Source organism: Erythrolamprus reginae, chromosome 12 (assembly GCF_031021105.1).
Source record: "Erythrolamprus reginae isolate rEryReg1 chromosome 12, rEryReg1.hap1, whole genome shotgun sequence".
NCBI classification, from domain to species: Eukaryota; Metazoa; Chordata; class Lepidosauria; order Squamata; family Dipsadidae; genus Erythrolamprus; species Erythrolamprus reginae.
In genome coordinates this window covers 18,192,580-18,215,730 of record NC_091961.1, presented here as the reverse complement: position 1 = coordinate 18,215,730, position 23,151 = coordinate 18,192,580, and the positions used below count along the sequence as shown (strand labels likewise).

The window sequence follows — 23,151 nt, the reverse complement described above, 5'->3', positions numbered from 1 at the left end:
TTTTTTTTGGGGTGACATTTGTTAAGTGAATCACTGCTGTTGTTAAATTAATAACATGGTTGTTAAATAGATCTGGTTTCCTCATTGACTTTGCTTTTTAGGTCGCAGACTCTGAGGCACACGATTCCAGGGCACTGCAACTGTCATAAATGTGAGTCAATTGTCAAGCATCTGAATGAAAATCACATGAGCCTGGAGAAGCTGCAACGATCATCAAGTGTGAAAAATGGTCATAAATCACTTTTTTCAGTGGTGGTGTAATTCCAATCACTAAATGAACTGTTGTAAGTTGAGGACTACCTGTATTCATAAGTATAATTAATCAAAAGGATGCAGGCTTGAATTCAATGTGGCTCCATTGGGGATAGCAGCTCAATCTTTTACTTATAGCATCCCTATTCTTTAATCCAGTGTTTCCCAACTTTGGCAACTTGAAGATATTTGGACTTCAACTCCAAGAATTCCCCAGCCAGTAAATGCTGGCTGGGGAATTCTGGGAGTTGAAGTCCAAATATCTTCAAGTTGCCACGGTTGGGAAACACTGCTTTAATCAAAGCATAGGCTAACAATTCAGTCATATTATGTGGTATTTGCACTGTGATTTGCCTACTGTCTAATGCACCTACCTTTATGTTAAAAACAAATTAGAATCATAGTCACTTTGTTATAGATTGGGGGGGGCGGATAAAATAAAATAATGAAATAAATAAGATGGACAGACAGACATAGTTGGAAGGGACCTTGGAGGTCTTCTAGTCCAATGTCCTACCCAAAGCAGGAGTTCTTATATCTTCCCTAAGGTTGACTCAGCTTTCTGTCCTTCTGAAGTGAGTAAAATGAGGACCCAGGTTGTTGGGGGTAAGAGGCTGACTCTGTAAATTGCTTAGAGAGGACTGTAAAGCACCGTGAAGCTTTACCATAACAAGGTTCAGGAGGGAAGTGTTTTTAATAGGAAAGTGAACACAAGAACAAGGGGACACAATCTGAAGTTAGTTGGGGTAAAGATCAAAAGCAATGTGAGAAAATATTATTTTACTGAAAGAGTAGTAGATCCTTGGAACAAACTTCCAGCAGACATGGTTGGTAAATCCACAGTAACTTAATTTAAACATGCCTGGGATATACATACATACATCCTAAGATAAAATACAGAAAATAGTATAAGGGCAGACTAGATGGATCTATGTTTCTATGTTTCTAAGCGGTTGTATAAGTCTAAGAGCAACTGTTATCCCAGACAAATGAATGTCCAATCTTTTCTTTAAAACCTTCAGCCATGGAGCACCCACAATTACACATCTCAAGATGTTCCAGTGATCAACTGTTCTGTCAGAAAACTTTCCTTGGTTTAAGGTAGGGTCTCTCTTTAATGAAGTTCTATCAGTTGCTTCTTGTCCTGCCCTCCAGAGCTTTGAAGAATAAGTCAATCCCCTCATGTCTGTGACAGCCCCTTAAGTACCAGAAGGCAGTTATCAATGTCACCCTTAATCCTTCTCTTTGTTAGGTAGACATACCTTGTTCCTTTAACAGTTCATCATACAATTTAGTCTTCAGGATCTCTTATAATAGACACTGCTCTTCTCTGCACTCTATCCAGAGTCTCAACATTTTTTGGGGGGTAGTCTGGAGGAACTTCAGTTCAAATGTATTGATTTTTGCAGTTAATTTGAGGTTAATGGAACAGACACACAGCCTGGGATTGAAGACAATAACTTTAATGAGGTGGGGAAACACTGTCCATAAGGCTTGAATTTTACATCACGGTTGGTACACTGAACAAGACATCCGTGTGAATTCTGCATAGCTGAAATGGATCTCCTGGAACTAGAGAAATTACTATTTAAAGGCTTATTGTGCAGCAACTTTTGTCGCTTTACAAGAGACGTTTGAAAACTTCACATGCAGTAAATCTATCCTTTTTTGCCAATTTTCAAACCCAGAGGCCACTCCAAAACTCAGAGTAGTAGAAGAATGGGAATAAAATAACCTTGGTTTTATCACACACCAGGGGTTAAAAAAAAACCTGATTTGCCTCATTGATGTAAAGTGCTATATAATCATTCATAAAAGGAAAACAGCTACGGTGTCATGGCTGGTGGTCTCTTTATCATTTTCAGCAGCTTTCAATGCGGGTGTCTCAATTTCAGTACAACCTAGTCGTGCATGTTTGTTTATCTTGTTTCAAGCAAAACACACACCCCGTGGATTGATAAATTGTCAGGAATAAGCCATCTGGAAATAAATGCCTCCCAACTGATAGAAGACTTGGTTCTTTTACATAAAACCGCAACTGAAGTGGCGGGGAGGGGGGGGGGCAGAACCCTAAGCCTGGAGGTACCGGAACTCCATTTTTTTTTAAATGACATGAGCTCAGATTTCACAATCCACAACGCATTAATATTTCTTAGCTGGAACATTGAAAGAACATGGCGGGGTGGAGGAGAGTGTAATGCTTTTTCATATATCAGATTTACACTCTCCTCTACAAATTCATTGTAATGCGACTGACTGGGAGAATCAGATCCTGGCTGGATTGCTCCACTCTTGAATGAAGCTGGCTGCTCTTTCTCCCAAGCTCCACCCCGAGAGCTCTCATTATACCTTGTGGCAGCTGCTCTGCCCTACAACCAAAGTCCTGCATCTCTACTTGAGTAGCGTTTCAAGAGCGTCAGCTCTCCTCTGAGCCCTCCAAAAGGCTGTGAAAGCAGCCACCTTTGCCAACTGAACCCATACAAGGACTCTCACACCGTTCTGGATCCAGATCAGCTGTCTTGCGCTTTCTCGGTCGCCATGTCATCAATGCTGGCAAAATTCAACTCCTCACTGTCAACGGTACCAGAGCTTAAGTTGGGACCAAGAACATCCAAGCTGAAAGCAGGAGCCTGAAAACTATCATCCCCTCCTGCTGCAGAGCTTCCGTTCATGAATGTCTCCATGTGTCTCAGCAGCTGCTTTGGGTTTCTTTTGGCAAAGGCTTCCAATTCTGGAAAGAAAGAAAAAGAAAAGCCAAATTACACCCAATATGAGCATGCTATGAAAAATCTCAACATTCAGCATAGAATGAGTACAGGTGGTCCTTTACCTATGAGTGCAATTGAGCCCAAACTTCCCATCATGGTTGTTAAGACCCCATTTTTTGCCAGCTGTTAAGCAAATCACTGCAGTTGTTAAGTGAACCATGCAGTCATTAAGCAAATCTGACTTTCCCCAGTGACTTTGTTTGTCAGAAACCAGCTGGGAAGGTTACAAATGGGGATCACGTAACTCCAGGATGCCGCAACTGTCATAAGTATGAAAAACAGTCATAGGTCACTTTTTTCAGTGCTGTTGTAAATTTGTCACTAAACAGATGGTTGCTAAGTTGAGGACTATGTGTAAAGACTGGTTTGTAAGAAAAGCTACTGGAGAAAGGTAGATAAGGCACTTTTGTTTTCCACTTCTGGGTTGGAAGGTGCTGTGGGGTCTCCTGTCAATCTTAGTTTTGACAGTATTGTCCAATGGAGTGTTTGGAGGAGAATCTAGGTGTGAAAGTCAAATTTCGCTATAATATTGTTTTTTATTATTGTTGTGAGTCGCCCTGAGTCTTCGGAGAGGGGCAGCATACAAGTCTAATTAATAATAATAATAATAATAATAATAATTATTATTATTATTATTATTATTATTATTATTATTATTATTATTATTATCTCTTTATCCTGCCCATTTGTTCCAATCAGAAGCAGCTGTGGCTAGGAAAACATTCAGCAGTCACATTGCATAGAAAGTAGAAAACTAGAGATGATCAATCCAACCATTGTATCTTCATTCTCAAAGAAGGCATATTCCCTCAAAGAAGGGAAAATAAATAAATGAGCTCTGTATACCCTTTTAATCACTAAATACATGCAGCCTGGTTAGAACCGTGAACCTATGGCACCTATGGGGAACCTATAGCACACATGCCACAGTGCCATGTTGGCTGGAGAATTCTGGGAGTTGAAGTCCACCAGTCTTAAAGTTGCCAAGTTTGAAGACCTCTGCTCCAGGGCTTCAGGAAGCTTCCCTGAAGGCTCTGGAGTGAGAAAAACAGGACAATAGGTAAACCAGAAGTCTGCTTTTCCGAACTTCCGGTTTCCCATTTTTTCACCGTCCCAGGCTTCAGTGAGGCCTGTGCGCATGTATGGGGACGGGAGGGATTGTGTGAATTCACGGGGGCAGCGTGGTGGGTGGGTTGCGCATGCAGGGGGAATGGGTATGGGCACCTGCGCCCGTGTTAGCAATGCACATAACCCCTTTGGGCACACGAACCAAAAAAGTTTCGCCATCGCTGGGTTAGGAAATGAATTACATCTTACTCAATTAACCAACTAGGCCAGTGATGGCGAACCTTTTTTCCTTCGGGTGCTGAAAGAGTGTGGGTGTGCACTATAGTGCATGCGCAAGTGCCCACCCCCATAATTCAATGCCTGGGGAGGGTGAAAACAGCTTCTCTTGCCCCTCGGAAGCCCTCTGGAGGCCAGAGACGGCCTGTTTCCCAACTTCTGGTGGGCCCGGTAGGCTCACGTTTTGCCCTCCCTAGGCTCCAAAGGCTTCCGTGGAGCCAGGCGAGGGTAAAAGCATCCTCCCCCATCCCCCCGGAGGCTCACTGAAAGCCAAAAACGCCCTCTCAGAGCCTCTGTGTGAGCCAAAAATTAGCTGGTTGGCACACACACACACGTTGGAACTGAGCTAGGGCAACAGCTCACATGCCAGCAGATATGCCACCTGTGGCGCCCGTGCCATAGGTTTGCCATCACTGACCTAGGTATTCCTAAGTCATATGTCAGTCCTAATATGTGTCTATTCAAACCATAAACCAACATAAATTATGCAAACGAGACAGATGCTCAAACATTGGCTTGATTTGCCTAATGAATTCCAGATGTGGAATCTGTAGTTGCTTGATGGGAAGTAGCTATAGGTAGTTCTGACCATAGTGCCTATCCATTGCGGTTATATGTCATGACAATGTTAAAGCGGGTCATTCACGTAACAACTATCTTTTTGCAGCAGTTGTTAAGTAAACACTGCAGTAAACAAACCCACTGTTTATCCCAATCCTTGTGTTAGGATTCTTTAAGAGTCATTTTCATATCTATGATTGTATCTATTATCTATTGCAATTATTATCTATTGCAAGAAAAGCCTGTGTCTGGTGGGAGTGGAAACCGTATTGCTGAAACTTTCCATGGAGGAATGCATTAATATAAAGAGCACATCATGTTACTTCTGTCGATGTTCAGAACAAAATCCAAGCAACCCACCTTTTAGAACAAAACCAGAATCAGAAATGGTCTTTTGCTGTGTTTTCCAGATGTTGAAAAGCCGTAAAAATATAGCTACATACAAATCGTTGAGCACTGCAATGACCTGCTGCCTTCGATTGCATTCTCTGAAAAAGACATTACAAAATATTTACATCTACTATCACTTCAAAGGCTTAATCTTCCTTGAGCTGCTTGGGTTCTTCTCTCTTTTCCTGAAATATACTTTGTGCTTCAGCAAATCTTTAAGAACTTCCCTTCAGGCCCACTGCCCATAGATGGCGGTGTTTGGCTGCCTAAGAATTCACATGTTTCACTGTTTTAGAGTACTTTATGTGGAAAATGCATAGGCACATGCCTGTTTTGAAGTGCAGGAAGACTTAAAGGATATACTTGTATTTTAAACAAACCATAAAAGATCATTCTGTTTTCCTTTGGGCTGTGAGCCCATTTAATAAGTTTAAATAAGTTAAAATAAATCTCCATCTCTTAGAAAAGAGACCCATTTGAAGATGGCACAGGTAAACTTAAACAAAGAAGCCATCATCCATTGCCAAAGGAAAAATCCACATTATAGATTACACCTTTACAGCAACATGTGAAAAAAGGAAACAGCTTTCAAAACAAATATCCTGCTCCTAAATTGAAATTACACCAGTGAAGATTCTGCATATAGGTAGTCCTTGATTTACAACAGTTTGTTTAGTGACTGCTCAAAGTTACAATAGTACTGAAAAAAATGACTTATGACTGTTTTTCACACTTATGACTGTTGCAGTATCCCTATGGTCATACGATCAAAATTCAGATATTTGACTAGAACAGAATAGAATATTTTACTGGCCAAGTGTGATTGAACACACAAGGAATTTTGTCTTGGTGCATAAGCTCTCAGTGTACATAAAAGAAAAGATACATCTGTCAAGAATCATGAGGTCAAAACTTAATGATTGTCATAGAGCAGCGTTTCCCAACCGGTGTGCCGCGGCACACTAGTGTGCCGCGACACATGGCCAGGTGTGTCGCGAAGCTCCTAGGGAAGCTCCAGCTGGGCGGGGCGCTGCCGGTGCCGACCTGGAGCTCCCGCTCGCAGCTGTCCCCCGGCTCCTGCTCGATGCCGCGGTTTTCGGCGCTCTCCTGCTGGGCCCCAAAGAAGGAAGGCAGGAAGAAGGAGAGCTTCATTCTTCGTGCCTTTTTCTCGCCTTCCTTCTTTGGGGCCCAGCAGGAGAGCGCCAGAAACCGCGGCATCAGGCAGGAGCCGAGGGACAGCTGCGAGTGGGAGCCCCAGATCGGAGGCACCGGCAGCGCCCCGCCCAGCTGGAGTTTCTCTGGCGTCGGCGGCAAGTGTCCTTTGGGGCCCGGCGGGAGGGCACTGGCGGTGGGAGCGGAGGGGGGGGTGGCTGCAGCGGCCGCAGGCAGTCGTGGGGAGATGGCGGCGGCGAGAGGGAGCTCTCTCTCTCTCTCTCTCAGCTGACTGCAAGTGGGAGCCCTGACGGTGGCGGTTGGACATGCTGCTGGACGCCGTACATGCTAGCACTGCGGGCCTGGCATATAGGGCGTCCAGCAGCACATCCAGCTGCCGCCGTCAGGGCTCCCGCTTGCAGTCAGCTGAGAGAGAGAGAAAGAAAGAGAGACATATAAGAGAGGCAGAGAGAGAGAGAGAGAAAGAGAGACATAGCAAGAGAGGCAGAGAAAGAGAGACAGAGCGAGAAAGAGAGACAGCAAGAGAGGCAGAGAAAGAGACAGAGCGAGAAAGAGAGACATAGCAAGAGAGGCAGAGAGAGAGAAAAAGAAAGAGAGACATAGCAAGAGAAAAAGAGAGACTTAGCAAGAGAGGCAGAGAGAGAGAAAGAGAAAGAAAGAGACATAGCAAGAGAGACAGAGAGAGAGAAAGAGAAAGAAAGAAAGAGAGATAGCAAGAGAGGCAAAGAGAAAGAGACATATAGCAAGAGACAGTGAAAGAGAGAGAGAGAGCAAGAAAGAGAGAAAAAAGCAAGAAAGAGATAGCAAGAGAGACACAGAAAGAGAGAGAGAGAGCAAGGGAGAGAGAAAGACATAGAGGAAGGGAAGGAGGGAGAGAGAAAGAGAGCAAAAAAGAGAGGAAGAAAGAAAGAAAGAGGGATGGAGAGAAAGAAGGGAAGGAAGGAAAAGAGAGAAAGAGGGAGAAATAGAGCGAAAGGGAGGAAGAGAGAGGTTTTTTTGTCCAAACTTTTCTTTAGCCCGCCCCCTGCCCCCCCCCTTTCAATGTTCCCCAGGATTTTGAAAATATGAATAATGTGCCGCGGCTCAAAAAAGGTTGGGAAACACTGTCATAGAGTACAAATAAGCAATCAGGAAACAATATTAATATAAATCCTAAGGATACAAGCAACAAGTTACAGTCATACAGTCATAGGTGGGAGGAGATGGGTGATAGTTCTGGTTCATATTTATGACTGGTTCACATTTACGACTGCTGCAGTGTCCCAGGGGTCACATGATTCCCTTTTGCGACCTTCTGACAAGCAAAATCAATGGGGAAAGCCAATTTCACTTAAAGAAGGACCATGTTTACTAACTTAACCACTGTGGCAAGAAGGGTCGTAAAAAAGAGGCAATCTCATTTAACAAATGTCTTACTTAGAAACATAAATTTCAGGCTCAAGTGTGGTCGTAATTTGAGGACTGCCTGTATTTTAACAACTTAACTGATGGATCAATGCACTGAAAGCTCACAAAGGCACAGAGAGATACATGACAACGTTATGCATGATGCTGATATCATCATTATATCTGATGTCATTATATTAAAAGCCCTGTTTGTATACATGTATCATGGCACATGTATCAAGTCATAGCACAGGCATGATGACATCAACATATGTCCCATCAACTCCTCGGCAGATAGCGCATAGGCACATGATGAGCTCACCTGGAAAGGCGTTCTTCCCTCAAAACCTGAATGACAATACGGGTAATATTGATAGACATCACACAGAAAGGGAAATTCTGGAAAAGAAACAAAAGCTACATTTTAAAAAGTGCCCTGCCTACAACAGACCCAAAACTCAATTCCTTTGGCTTTGCTAAAGATTAAAACACAGCTAGCATGTTTCAAATCAGTGTTTATCAAACTTGGCAAGTTTAAGCTGGGTGGATTTCAACTCCCAGAATTCCATTCAGCTTCAACTTGCCAAGTTTGCAAAACATTGCTTTGAATGTTTTTTTAAACCTTTCATCCTTTTCCTTTTTAAAAGGAAAATCTGAACACAGAACAGAGAAAAGCGAGGAAACCTACCTGAACCTCATGGTGAGACAGCTTAAAAATTTCTTGAGCTACAGGTAATATCCGGGAATCCATCACAAAATAAAGTGCCTGCATCAGTCCCAGCAGCCCTGTTCCACGTAGATCTGTGCCGGGATCCATTCCTTGAGGGTAGAAGATACACAGAGGCTCTCACACCCAGAAATGGTGCTGCATGTATTAAGTAAACTTCCAGACAGTAAATCGCTCAGACACTTGAGGCAATGCTGGAATTAAAGTCGTGTGATAAAAACTTCCTCATGAGTTTGTAATGAAATACAGCTGCAAAAACTAGACCCTCCTGCAGAAATGGCCTATTAATTATTTTAAAGACAATTCACGTTGTCCCAGCAGCGTCACATGACATATCGGGAATATTTCCCCCCTTCACTAAACCAGGCGTGGATGTGGCCAGCGTGTGACGCATCCAGTCTGTGGGAGGGAGTTTGACAGCCTTGTTCTAAAGCTACCGGAGATCAAGAATTAGTGTGCTGTAAGAAGACAGCTTGCATGTATATATGGGGTGATTTGGGGGTTGTGTTTAGCTTACACGTTTTTGTTCAGGTAGGTAGGTAGGCAGGCAGGCAGGCAGGCAGGCAGGCAGGCAGGCAGGCAGGAAGGAAGGAAGGAAGGAAGGAAGGAAGGAAGGAAGGAAGGAAGGAAGGAAGGAAGGAAGGAAGGAAGGAAGGAAGGAAGGAAGGAAGTTGCAAAACCTGGCTATCTCCCAGGTGGGGAAATTCAAACACTGCCATTTGGGGGAGTAAGAGAGGAAATCACTGAATCTGCCTTCCCTCACACTCCTATAAATGCTCTCGCTTGTACTACCCCTCTATGTGCTGAAGGGGAAGAAATCAATGCTGTGATGTTGGTGCACAAGAAAAAAAACGCAGATCACTTCAAATAGCCAACTGGGGCCTTCTTTGTTCCAAGACCCATGAACGAGAATGAAACAAGACTCCCCCTGTATATATGTGCTCATGCGAAGACTCTTCTTCTACATTCAGGGGCGTGCTACCAATCCCAGACCTCCCGGAACGCACCAAGAGCGCGCCCATGCATGTATGCCCAGTATGTGCATGCGCAGAAGCCAAAACTCGCATGAAGACATGTGCGCGTGCAATTTCCGGGGGGGTTTTGCTTCCGTGCATGTGTGGAAGCAAAAAAACCACGGAAATTGGAGAGAAGAGTTGCCGGTCGCAAGTGACCGGCCAAACCAGGTAAGAACTGCCAGCCCCCGCTGTGCCTCTCGCCCTCGCTCCCCTCACCGCTCCCCTCGCCCCTGCTTACCTGGATCACCTCCTGCAGGGGCTATGGCACAGGGAGCAGGCTGGGTGGCCCCAATTCTGGAAGCATGGCCTGTTCTGTGCTATCCCGTGCCGCAGGCATCTCTCCTGTGGGCCGGGAGATCAAAGAGCAGGACACGTGGCCAGAGCTGGGGCAGGCCACTCTTGTTGCAGGCTCCAGCAAAATTCGGCTGCTGTGCATGTGCAGCAGCTGAAATCTCTTTCCGGCAGTAAAAACTGCTGTTTTCTTTACTTCCGCGCATGCACGGAAACAAAAAACTGGTCATTTTTACCGGAATCGCGCCAGTTGTGCATGCACAGCATGTGCATGCCAGACGGCAATGGAGCAAGCCTATGTGCTCCTTTTCTGTCAACGGAATGGCGTTTCCGCCCTTCCGCTTTGTAGCCCATCCCTGTCCACATTCAGCATACCTTGAAATCCAAGATCTTCCCAGTGGGATCCATAACGGGCACAATCAAACCGGGAGCCAGTTAGTTTCTTGTAAACAGTTTGCAAGATCCTCATGTGCACTTTTTCATTATTGTCCAAACCACCTGTACAGGGAAAGGCCCATTAGGTCCTCTATGTTATTGAGAACAAGACAGTCGATCTATCACTTTGTTGTTTCTATATACACTGAGAGCCTATGCACCAGAGACAAATTCCTTATGTATTCAATCACACTTGGCCAATAAAGAATTCTGTCCAGTGCCATCCCATTCCATCCCATCCCACCCTACCCTACAATCCTATCCTATCCTATCCTATCCATTTATCCTTATCCTCCTTATCCTTATCTTTATCCCTATCCTATCCTGGTCCTTGATGCTCTCTGAGTTTAGTTGTTTTCTTGCAGGCATTTCATTACCAAACTAGGTAACATCTTCATGCCACTGGTGATGTTACCTAGTTGGGTAAAGAAACCTCTGCAAGAAAACCGCCATGCTCAGAGAGCATCAAGGACCCCACAATTCAACCCTGAGCTACATTCAATATTGGCTCCATTTACTTTGTGCTTCCTAAGGGCCAAATAAGACATCCAGCCTTTCAGCTTAAAAGATCTGGGAGAGCACAGGGAGAGTCTGCCTAAATTCTATGGTGACCTTCTGTCAGTTAAAACAGACCATGCTGAGTTAGCTGTAATGAAATTTAGATCAATACTACTTTCTTAATCTTTGCTGGAATAGAAAAGTAACATTGATTTTATTCATTTAAAATTTTTATTCTATTTTTTATTAAAACTAATCCTCCAACACCAGATAGAATATAATGAAACAAACCCATAAAACTATACAATAAAGGCAGTCCTCAACTTACAACACTTTGTTTAGTGACCATTCACAATTACAACAGCACTGAAAAAGGTGGCTTTTGACCGTCTTTCAGAGTTACAACCTGTGCAGCATCCCCGTGATCACATGACCAACATTCAGAGGCTCAGCAAGTGGTTCACATTAATCACCGCTGCTGGGTCCCAAGGTCACGTGATCCCCTTATGCGGCATACTGGCAAGCCCAGTCAGTAAGGAAGCCAGATTCATTTAACAACTGGGCTACTAATTTATCCACTGCATTGATTCACTTAACAACTGCTACAAGAAAGGTCATAAAATCAGGCAAAACTCACTTAACAAACGTTGCACTTAACAAAAGAAATGTTGGCCTCAGTTGTGGTCATAAGCTAAGGACTACCTGTACTGAAAACTTAAACTTAAATAAATTGGGATGATAAATTAGAATCCCAAGGGCCCGAACCATTGCATTGGCCACCGCAGACAGCACTGTTTTGGCAAACTTTTCGAGTTTTTCCTGAACTTGAACTCCGGACTAGAGACAGTTAGGGAAGTTGCTGTGAAACGGTGGCCACCCAATGAACAAGCAGCATCTCTGTTGGGGAGATGCTTGCGTTCATTTTCAGAGGCCATACTCACACTGGGCAATGGCCAGAGCCAAATCTCTCTCGCTCTGCAGCTGCTGATGAAGACGAGGAGGCCCAAAAAGGAAATGGGCCACGGCAGCCAGGCCTCTTCTTAGGATGGTGGGCTGAATCTTTTTCTGGAAGAAAGAAGAATTAAAGGTAGAAGAAAGGCAGGTGCAAGGGGAACAGCAACCCCCAGCCTCCTTCTCAAGTGGCAGAGACACCGATAAGGGAGATGGGCGGCATAACGTTTCATAAGAACTGTAGGGCTTCTTTTGAGAGGTTACTACTACTATCGTCTTTTGTTACTATCAGAGATAGACACTCTGAAAGGGGCTCATGTTACACAAGTGTGTTCTCAGGTTCAGCTTATGGTCAGTCGCTCACACACTCACCGGCCTGGGAAATTGCCACACTCAATCCCAAATCAGCTGAACCCTGAGGCCCAAGAGGGTTTTTTAAAATACACAGAGATCCAGTGCATGTAGCAAACTTTCATGATATACTCTTGCTCTTACACACACACACACACACACACACTCATTGACACTTACTCAGTGTCCACTACTAGGTTGCCGGGATCCCAAAGGCTGGACAGGCTTCAGGGCCTCTGTTTATCCCCCAGAATTGGTGGGGAGGGGTTTCCCATGTAGTCCCAATCCCTTTGTTGGTGAGACTTGGAGAGGGGCTTGCAATGTTCTCAGGCCCAAATTTAGTCTTTTTGTGCCCTTACCAACTTGGTTCCTTTCCCTGAGGGAACTTTCTCCTCAGGGAAGCTTTGTCCACCCTGCTTACATGCCTTCAGCGCTTTTAAATATGGTGGCTTTGGACTAGTCCAGTGATGGCGAAACTATGGCATGGGTGCCACAGGTGGCACGTTAGCCATTGCCCTAGCTGAGCTCCAACATGCCTGTGTGTGCCAGCCAGCTGATTTTTGGCTTGCACAGAGGCTCTGGGAGGGTGTTTTTGGCTTCCGGAGAGCCTCCAGGGGGTGGGGCAGGGCATTTCTACTCTCCCATGGCTCCAGGGAAGCCTTTGCAGTCTGGGGAAGGCAAAACACAAGCCTACTGGTCCCAATAGAAGTTGGGAAATAGGCCATTTCTGGTCTCCAGAGGGCCTCCGAGTGGTGGGTGAAGGTGTTTTCGCCCTCTCCAGGCATTGAATTATGGCTGTGGGCACTCGCACCTGCACAACTGCGTGTGTGTACGTTCTTTCGGCATCTGAGGAAAAAAAGGTTCCTCATCACTGGCCTAGTCTCACACTTGCAGCTACTTCTACAAACTATGTCACTTTGGGCCCTGGCTGACGTAGACTCCTCCAGCCACACATTATGAAATTACTTCAAGTCACATGAACATAATCACTTCTGCCCTAAGGACTACAGAGGAACCGTGTTCTTTGGTCCCTAAAATATTTAAGGAAGAGGACTGCTATATCTATCCTAATGGTGCATACCTACCCTACAGTCAGAGAGGTCTGCCGTTTGGAAATACTGGAGTGCCTCGTTGAAAGATATCAAAGGTATCGGGCCAGGAGGTTTCTCCACAATGCCTGCAAGCAAAGAAAGGAAGAAAGAGGACGTGATTCCTTCCAGTAGAAGAATAAAGCATCTTAACATTTTGAGGAGAGAAAAAAATTAGCCGCTAAGTTAAAACTACATTATTTGAATTTTCCAAACAGATCTCTCCAAATTGGAAGAGCTCATGATACAGACAAGTAATCCTTGGCTTATGAAGACAATTGAGATCAGAATTTTTATTGCTTGAGCACTGGTCTTTTTTTGCCATGGTTGTTAAGTGAATCACTGCAGTCATGAAGCAAATCTGGCTTCCGACCTGCAGAGCCCTTTGACTGCGCATGTGAGAAGCTGGCAGGGAAGGTCACAAATGGAGATCATGTGACCTCATAAGGCTGCAATCGTTATAAATGCATGCTTGTTGTCAAGAGCCTGAATTTTGATCATGTGACTGCAGGGAGGCTTCAATGGTTGTAAGTATGAGGATCTGTCGTAAGTCAATTTTTTCAGTGCCACTGTAAATTGGCTAAACAAATGATCGTAAGTTGAGGGCTACCTGCATAATTCAAAATACACATAAAGTATTGAGTGGGAAACCTTAGTCGTCTCTATACATACACCTCAACGTACATATCCTTTTTATACCATCATTTTTAAAACATCACTTTGTTTACATTTTTAAAATCCTTATTATGCTTATTGTCGTGTTCAGGGATGGTTTTATTGTTGAGTATCCTTTTCCTACTCCACCCTGCACTCCTTCCCAGACTAAGTAATATCAGAATAAAATAACATATCTTTTGGAATATAAGATGCACCTCCCCCGCCCCCCAAAAGAAGCTGAAAATTTGGATGTCTTATACTCCAAATGTAACTTTTTCTTCTTTTTTTTTAAAAAATAATTTATATTTTACATATAGACAATACAAACACACAATTTATATACAAATAGAGGTCTTAAAATCTTCCCAGCTTGCAGGGTTTTTTCTCTGCTACACTCTGAAGAAGTTTTTTCCCAGCCCTTTGTAGGGTTGCTTTCATTGCTCCTCCCTCCAAAGATCTTTTTTTCAGCCCTAACCAGGGAATTAAATAATGTGCTGAAGCTGAACAGACTAAGGACGCAAGCCAGATGAACACCTAGTAGGTAGATTCCCCCCTTCCCTATTCCCCCCCCCAAAAAACTAAGGTGTGTATTATATTCTGAAAAATACGGTAAGTCAGTTAGAGAAACTGGTGGGTTTTGCATTATGTGAGATCATTCATAATGGTAGCACAATTAAAATTCAATTAGAAACATAGAAACATAGAAGTCTGACGGCAGAAAAAGACCTCATGGTCCATCTAGTCTGCCCTTATACTATTTTCTGTATTTTATCTTAGGGTGGATATATGTTTATCCCAGGCATGTTTAAATTCAGTTACTGTGGATTTATCTACCACGTCTGCTGGAAGTTTGTTCCAAGGATCTACTACTCTTTCAGTAAAATAATATTTTCTCATGTTGCCTTTGATCTTTCCCCCAACTAACTTCAGATTGTGTCCCCTTGTTCTTATGTTCACTTCCCTATTAAAAACACTTCCCTCCTAGACCTTATTTAACCCTTTAACATATTTAAATGTTTTGATCATGTCCCCCCTTTTCCTTCTGTCCTCCAGACTATACAGATTGAGTTCATGAAGTCTTTCCTGATACGTTTTATGCTTAAGACCTTCCACCATTCTTGTAGCCCGTCTTTGGACCCGTTCAATTTTGTCAATATCTTTTTGTAGGTGAGGTCTCCAGAACTGAACACAGTATTCCAAATGTGGTCTCACCAGCACTCTATATAGCGGGATCATAATCTCCCTCTTCCTGCTTGTTATACCTCTAGCTATGCAGCCAAGCATCCTACTTGCTTTCCCTACCGCCTAACTGCACTGTTCACCCATTTTGAGACTGTCAGAAATCACTACCCCTAAGTCCTTTTCTTCTGAAGTTTTTGCTAACACAGAACTGCCAATACAATACTCAGATTGAGGATTCCTTTTCCCCAAGTGCATTATTTTACATTTGGAAACATTAAACTGCAGTTTCCATTGCTTTGACCATTTATCTAGTAAAGCTAAATCATTTACCATATTACAGACGCCTCCAGGAATATCAACCCTATTGCACACTTTAGAGTCATCGGCAAATAGGCAAACCTTCCCTACCAAACCTTCCCCTATGTCACTCACAAACATATTAAAAAGAATAGGACCCAGAACAAACCCTTGTGGCACACCGCTTGTAACCTGTCTCTGCTCAGAATACTCACCATTAACAATAACTCTCTGATGTCTATGCTTCAGCCAGCTGCAAATCCATTGAACTATCCAGGGATTAAGTCCAATCTTCACTAATTTATCTATCAGCTCTTCAGATCCAAATATGGAATAAAGTGATAAAGTACTTATTTTCCATACCTCCTGTCTGGATGCTTGCTAGGTTGTCCCATTCTTCACGGACTCGTAGTACCTCCTCTGAAATATCTGTAGCAAGGGGGAAACAAGATGACATCAGAACTACCTGCTCCAGAATCACTTCCAAAGAAACTCATTTAAGAGGCATGAAAAATAATTCCATTTCTTTTTTAAAAGATCTAGGTGTGACTATACAAAGGAATTACTGTGTCTGTTATATGTACTTCTATAACTGTCTGGTTTGGTACAGCAACAAACAGACATCAATGGAAAGTTAAGCTTGTAGACTGAACAACTGCAAGCAGCCTGCCTTCCAGAGTAGACCTGTATGTTGTGTGGGTCAGAAGGAGGGCTGAGAAAATATCTAAAGACCTCTCACATCCTGGAGGGGTCCGTAGATAAACTGCTTCAACTCCTCCCATTGGGATGGAGATATAGGGCTTGCATGCCAAAACAACTACACACAAAGGCAGTCCCCCCCCCATGCCATCACTTTGCTAAACATTAAATTTGCTCAATGCTGCTTAATGTCTGTTGCCCCATGTAGTATGACTGCAATTTCATCATCATCATCATCATCATGATAATTATCTGCTTGTATGCTTGTGTATAAAATCCTTGTATGTTTAATCAAATTGGCCAAATAAAGTATTCAATTCCATTCAGCTCCAGGCACTATATAGCAGCTCCATCTTATTTTTCTGAATGGGAAACTGTAGAGGTGGATTCTAAAACAGAAATCAACTGAAACTGACAGGTGGTAATAATAGTGTTGTGGTTAGCTCTGGCCCAGCTCCTGCCCCAAGGAATGTGCAGGTGGATGTGGGGGAAACATCCACATGCCGCAGGCCTGTTTTGCTCCCGATGGAATCTGCCGACGAAGCCTCCTCTGACCAAGGAAGCGTGAGTGACAGGGAAGAGGAGAGTTTGGCAGACAGCCCACGAGGAGATCTGTATCATCCCTGGATTCTGAACAATAATTAATGACACATCCACGCATGCGTAGAGTGATGCAAAGGAGACAACAACTGAAGGGTTATTACAAGAGAAAATGAGGCCACCTGTGGTTGGGTGGGGCTGCTGTAATTAGTGCTACAGATAAAAGTGCAACCTGGTGTTTTAGCCTCATGGCAGTTTATCTGATTCATTGTTTTGTCAAGATCGTGGTTTTTGTGCTGTTCAAGATTGTGTGGGGACTCTCTGGACTTTAGAATTGGACTCAATTACCCAGTTATTGGGTGAGCAATTGGGTTGCATTTAACCTGTGCCTTGTGTGTATCAGAAAATCCCTTTGACATTTAAAAAGGGAGCTGTTTCTGTTTTTCTGTTTATAAAAACTTTTGGGTTTTCCTTTTATCGTGTCGTGTGTGTCTTCCTGGACTAATTACCCTGTAATTACGGGCGGTTGAAACACACCGGCAGAACAAATATTAACTATGAAAACCCTCATCTTTCCATTACGGAAAGTAAATGGCTACAACTGGGTAGGAGAATAGCAATGGTTTGTAAGAATAACATAAGAAGAACCATGCTGAATCAGGCCAAAGCCCATCGAGTCCAGCATTCTGTGTCACACAGTGGCCCACCAATTGTACATGGAAATCTTGAGCAGAAAGAGAAGGCAAGACCCTCCCTTTCTCTTGAACCCCAACAAATGGTACTCAAGGGAGTCCTGCCTGCCTCAACCAACATAGAGGCGGCACATGGACATTCATATCAATAACCACCGATACACTTGGCATCCATGAATCTGTCTAATCCTGCCTTGAAGCTATCAATGCTGACAGGTGTCATGACCTCTTCTGGAAGTGAATTCCAAGAATGGCTTGGAAACTGTCAAAGTTGAAAATGAAAATCTCATGACCACAACAACAGCATAGCAACAAACAGTAGCAATGAAGCAGCCATGGCTTCCACAAATTTCATTCCCTCGGGAGTCACGAGTCCCAGATTTAGGGCATTCTGCAACTTAGCCCATTTTGAGATACTTTGGTTCAACAATTGTGACCCTATGATGCACCATTTTGCCTGGCTAAAGGTCATAACAATGGGAGTTTTAGCAGCATACAGATCTTTGTGCCCTAAAACAGTTAGAATCCACTCTTTATAATTAATGTCATTTTTAAGAACACCATAAAAACCACAGCTCTGTCTGTCAGCCAATCAGAATTCAACCTTTACTGACTTTCATGCAGAATTTAAAGGAGCATCTGCCTCCAGACACAGTTATAAATGAGAAGCAGATGAAGCTACTTAAATTTCTGGGAGATCTAATACCGTCATCTCAGGGACTTCAAAGGCGTATGATCCTGCCACAGTTCCTTAGAAGTGGAGGACAAAACAGCTTCAAGCTTGAAAAGATGTTTGAAGCATGATTTACATGCAGAATTCACCACCTTGTTTCCAGTGAGGTTGGAACAAGTCCTTTTGAAAGTGAAATGTTTTGCTAGTCCCTGCTCCTCAGTGTTTCACATCATCCAAAATGCAACAGACTCTAAGGAGCTGTAACTAAAATTCCTCCTGATATTCATGGGGCTGAATGCCAATAGTAATCTCCCAGAGGAGACCTGGCTCTTTAACCTGGGCCTTGTATTAGGACGGTTGGGGTTCTTCTTGACTATGTTTGGTCATGGGGATGTTCTTCGCAAAACTCACCATCTCTTCTTTTTATTCCTTTTTTTTAATACCCCTTATTAATTTTATATTTGGTTTGCTTTTTTCAAATTTTGGAGAGATAATTAATATCGTGCAGAATTGGTTTGGAGTTGGGCAGTGCCTAAACTGAATAAATCAAATCAAATTAATTAGGTCATTACCTGATTCCTTAAAATCACTGGGTGTTGCTGATAGAGATTGAAGCAGCCCATTTTGTTTCAGTGCAGAAATCTGGAACATAGAGAGATGAGGATTCTAAGGGCGCAAAGCAGGATGTTGTCTGACGCGAAGAATCAGGACTACACATTAAATTCCAGTAAGCTGATTTATTGTTCATGCTTATGTACCAGAATCTAACCAACATTTAGCATGAAATTGGTGCCAATAGAGTTAATAGAAGGATTGGGCTTAAACTGCTTGTGGGAATGTAAGGACTCCAGGCTGATTCCTCTCTTGACTCCTTCCCCAGGCTCTGCTTCTGCTTTTTCCTCAAATGTAAAGAACACATGTGTAACCTTTTCATAACTTACCTGCAAGGCCTTCCCAGGCCAATATCTCACAAAGTGATTTTGTGTTACTGCTTCAGCCCTTGTAACATCCCAACCTTTTTCTGTCCTACTTTAGTAAGAACTAAAAAGTCACAAAGAATCTGTTCCTCAGATTAACCTGTTTGTAATAATAACTATAATAACCTAACACAAAAGCACTTATATACCGCTTGTTCTTTCTAATTGGTTTAAAAGAATCAGCATATTGTCCCCAACAATTTGGGTCTTCATTTTACCCACCTGGGAAGGATGGAAGGCTGAGTCAACCTTGAACTGGTGATACAAGCTTAACACAATCACAGTTTACTCAATTAACTTAATTTTCTAACTTCACCCAACAAACTCAACAAGTGTTTCTCAGCCTTGGCAGTTTTAAGATGGGTGGACTTCAACTCCCAGAATTCCTCAGCTAGCAGAGAATCAAACACGCAGCCTCAAAATTTCAGCAAAGGTTTGTATATAGAAAAGCCCAAACTACCTAATGTAATGTGAAGATACCTAATGTTAAAATGTCATTTATAATAAACAAAAATATAAACCTGATGAAATTATGTTTCTATCAGGAAAAATTGAAAACTGGAGATATGGGTGGAAAAAATAGGAGCTGTTTGGCTCACGTCCCTAGCAGCTAATATCTGTACCCTGGAGAAAGGAAGTGGAACAGTTTCCTCTTTTAAAGAAACATGCAGACAAAAAAAGCTGATTTCCTTTCTTTCCACAATGTTGAACAAAAGACTCAGTTTCACATTTGGTAACTGATTCCTAATTCCTAATTTTAGTGGTTGGTGTGAGTGAAATAAGATTATGGGATGCCTCTCAACTCTATTTCTTACTGCCATTCGAGCAAGAGAAACTGTGTCACATTTGCCCAATATCTGGATTTAAGAAAAGACTGCATACGTGTCTGTGAACTGTGAGAAACTTGAATGCAAGCTGGTTCTCGTAATGGAGTGTAAAGCCTACTCAGACACTGCTTGGGGGAGCATTTCCTAATAATGTTTCCTAAACTTATGTCCTTCACCTGCAGTCAGCTATAACACCAATGATCATAGTCAGCAGGAGTACTGTATGAGGAAAGACAGTTAGAACGTAGTGACCAGTATACCGGGGTGGCGCAGCAGGTAGAGTGCTGTACTGCAGGCCACTGAAGCTGACTGTAGATCTGTAGGTCAGCGGTTCAAATCTCATCACCGGCTCAAGGTTGACTCAGCCTTCCATCCTTCCGAGGTGGGTAAAATGAGGACCTGGATTGTGGGGGCAATAGACTGGCTCTGTTAAAAAGTGCTATTGCTAACAATTAATTAATTAATTAATTAATTAAAAATATAGTACTGCATCCAGTTTTGGTCACCACATTACAAAGAAGACATTGAAACTAGAGAAAGTGCAGAAGAGAGCAACCAGGATGATAAGGGGACTGGAAACTAAAACATACGAAGAGTGGTTGCAGGAACTGAGCACGGACAGTCTGGCAAGGGGAAGGACCAGGGATGGCATGATAGCAGTGTTCCAATACTTGAGGGGCTGCCACAGAGAGGAGGGGCCAGGCTGTTGTCTATGGAACCAAAAAGCCAAACAAGGAATAATGGATGGAAGCTGACCAAGGAGAGACTCAACCTGGAAATAAGGAGGAACTTTGTTGATCGTGAGAGAGATCAACCAGTGGAACAGCTTGCCTGCAGAGGTTGTGAAAGCTCCCAAACTTGAGATTTTCAAGAGAAGATTGGATGGCCCTTTATCTGAAATGGTGTAGAGACTCCTGCTTTGGGGGGGGGGATTGGACTACATGACCTACAAGGTCCCTTCCAACTGTAATAATAAATAAATACTCACATGCACAGCTTTGTAAACTGGATAGGTAATTGTTTGTGTTTCACGCTGGCAGTTGTTTATGCTGCACTGGTTCATCCCCTAATGGAAACAATGAAATCAGAGTCACCAGGGAAAAGCACAATCATTTCTCAAATCCCAAAGATACTTTAGCCTTCTGCAAAAGAACAAGAAATTTGGATCCACGGTGCACAGAACTGCCTGCCTCCATTGAAACTGAGCAACCCAGAAGGTGCGATTCCAGAATTACTGCTATGTAAAGCTGCATAGGTGTTCCACATCTCTTTCCAATTATTATGGAATATTCCATATTCCTTCCAACAAGAGCTCGCACCAACCGCTCAGCTTCCATGCCTTTTTCACAATGGTATGGGGCAAAAACAGCAGGACCCCAACTGCACAGATAAACCCCCAAGTGGCCCCAAACAGCTCTCAGAGATTGCTAAGGCACAGATGACCGCAAAGACATGCAATCTTTCCATCCATCCCCATCACTGTCCTACCAGAACCCATCCTTCCATCCAGAGGTGGGCTGCTAAGGTGGAACAGTGATGGGTGCTCGCCCCCGTGGCTCTGAGTGTTAGCATAGGCACACCTGTGTGTCCGTGCATGATTTCTCTACCTGCCCAGGTGCAGTAGCATCATTGCGCTGGACTCCGCTAGCACTCACAGCCACAGGGCAAGCACACGTCACCGTTCCACCTTAGCAGCCCATCTCTGCTTCCATCGCCCAGAACTGATGAAGCTTCTCGAATGAGAAGCGAAACGTTTTCTTCTTCCACAAGGAAAATGCAGCCCAGTTGCCTTGTGAAAGGGGGGGGGGAGCACCTTTGAGACGATCTGCAAGATGGAGAATCTCCATAGACACCAGGACCCCAAGTTCTAATTTGGAAATGCATTTTATCATTTGGAGAGTCTTCGGAGAGGGGCGGCATACAAATCTAATAAATAATAATAATAATAATAATAATTATTATTATTATTATTATTATTATTATCTAATAAATTATTTTGGGGGGAGGTGTTGCAAAAGCCGAGCAGCTGCAGCTTTCTCCGCCAACCGACAGAGCTTCCTCCTGCTCTGGCTCCAAGGTCCCAAGGGGGAAGAGGCTTGGGGAGACCTGTCCAGGTTGCCAGAATGTCCCTTTTTGAGTTGGGATGCATCGAAATTGCAGCCTGCAGGCAAAGGGATGTAGAAAAGGCCAGAAGAGATGAAGGGGGGAAGCAAAGCTGCCAAGTGAGGAAGGCAGGAATGCTGGGAGCCCAGCTGGGTGACTGGTGGGATCAGCTTTGCAGGGGAAGAAAAGGCAACCTGAGAGCTGAACCCTCCCTGCACCCCCCTCCCACTTCCCTCTCAAGGTCCACAGTGACTATTAGTGTTTGCAACAGACTCACCTTTACAGCTCCTTCTACAAAGCCATCTGATCACGTTGGAATCCGCCTCCCCCCGCTCCCCCAATAAAAACCCGATTCCCACGACCTCCTGGGCCAAAGGGGCTTTCTTTCTGCCCTCTCTCAACAACCCTCAACTCACTCACTCGCACCCCTAAACCTTCTCGCCACGCATGCAAGCCCAGGCTCTCTTCTTCCCCGTGCACGCATCTGCAGACACGTGTCAACAGGTTCCCACGTTCCCAGCCCCGTTGCTCTCCCCGCGGGTCCCGCCAGAGCGCCCTGCTGCCTTTCTGCCCCTCGTCACGCACCCACGGAGGTGTCATTCCTGAACAGCTGGACCGAACCCGGGTTTTAAATCCGCCGTTTTTTCCTCCAATCTGGGTTCTGTTGCTAACATTCCCTCCCCCCACTCTTGCTCGTAACGCCCACAGGAGCCATAAGCGCAGGCGCGCCGGTTTGCATGCTGGGAAACGTAGTCCGGGACTGGGAGGCTCCCTCCCTGCTCAGCGTTCGTTTTGCTTGGTGGCAAAGGCGCCCCTCGGAAAGAAAAGGGGGGCTGAGGCGAGGGGAGCATGCGTGAGGTTTCCATCGAAGGGATTCTCATTTCCTGAGTCCAAGCCTCCTTTTTTAATAACCCGCAGGAGAGTTTTAGTTTCGGGGCTGCGCTGCGTTGAAAAGGGAATCTCTAACGTCTCTGGAGATTTTCAGTCATCTAGGAGGTTATGGTGCTTTTCCAAAAGGCAACAGGACTTTCTTGGGTGTTTTTTTTAAACGTTTCACTTTCCTCTAAGAAGCTTCTCCAGTTGAAAAGAGTTGGGAGGGAGGGAAGGAAGGAAGGAATTCATTTTACAATTGGCTGGAAAGAAGGAAACAAAATAGACTGACAGGTCTTTAATAGAATAATCTATAGGTCTATAACATTTTAATAACTTTTAAGTATTATAAACGTGTATATTAAGCAATAGATGATAGCAATGGAAATAAAGTATGCATAAA

The 23,151-nt window shown here is 43.8% G+C and overlaps 1 protein-coding gene across 2 annotated transcripts; it reads right to left on the bottom strand.

Moving 5' to 3' along the window:
* Positions 1 to 1,699: 1,699 nt before the first annotated feature.
* ELMOD3 (ELMO domain containing 3) lies at positions 1,700 to 22,585 on the bottom strand. Of its 2 annotated transcripts, none has more exons than XM_070765553.1 (11): positions 22,464 to 22,585; positions 20,764 to 20,841; positions 18,544 to 18,613; positions 15,731 to 15,796; positions 13,229 to 13,320; positions 11,783 to 11,906; positions 10,284 to 10,406; positions 8,563 to 8,693; positions 8,197 to 8,273; positions 5,286 to 5,413; positions 1,700 to 2,983 (listed from the first exon to the last, which is right to left on the bottom strand). In XM_070765553.1, exons 1-11 carry the CDS (start codon positions 22,476 to 22,478, stop codon positions 2,763 to 2,765), a joined length of 1,125 nt encoding a protein of 374 aa, XP_070621654.1. In that variant the 5' UTR covers positions 22,479 to 22,585; the 3' UTR covers positions 1,700 to 2,762. The 2 variants fall into 2 exon arrangements, with proteins under 2 accessions (XP_070621654.1, XP_070621655.1); XM_070765554.1 differs by having other exon boundaries at positions 22,156 to 22,584.
* Positions 22,586 to 23,151: the final 566 nt, after the last annotated feature.

Bases quoted from the DNA above. Each gene is read 5' to 3' on its own strand.
- ELMOD3 (XM_070765553.1), bottom strand. The intron at 13,321-15,730 runs GTATGGAAAATA...CTTTGCTTGCAG, and splicing joins AGCAAGCATCCAGACAGGAG to GCATTGTGGAGAAACCTCCT. The intron at 10,407-11,782 runs GTGAGTATGGCC...TTCCCTGTACAG, and splicing joins GGCTCTGGCCATTGCCCAGT to GTGGTTTGGACAATAATGAA.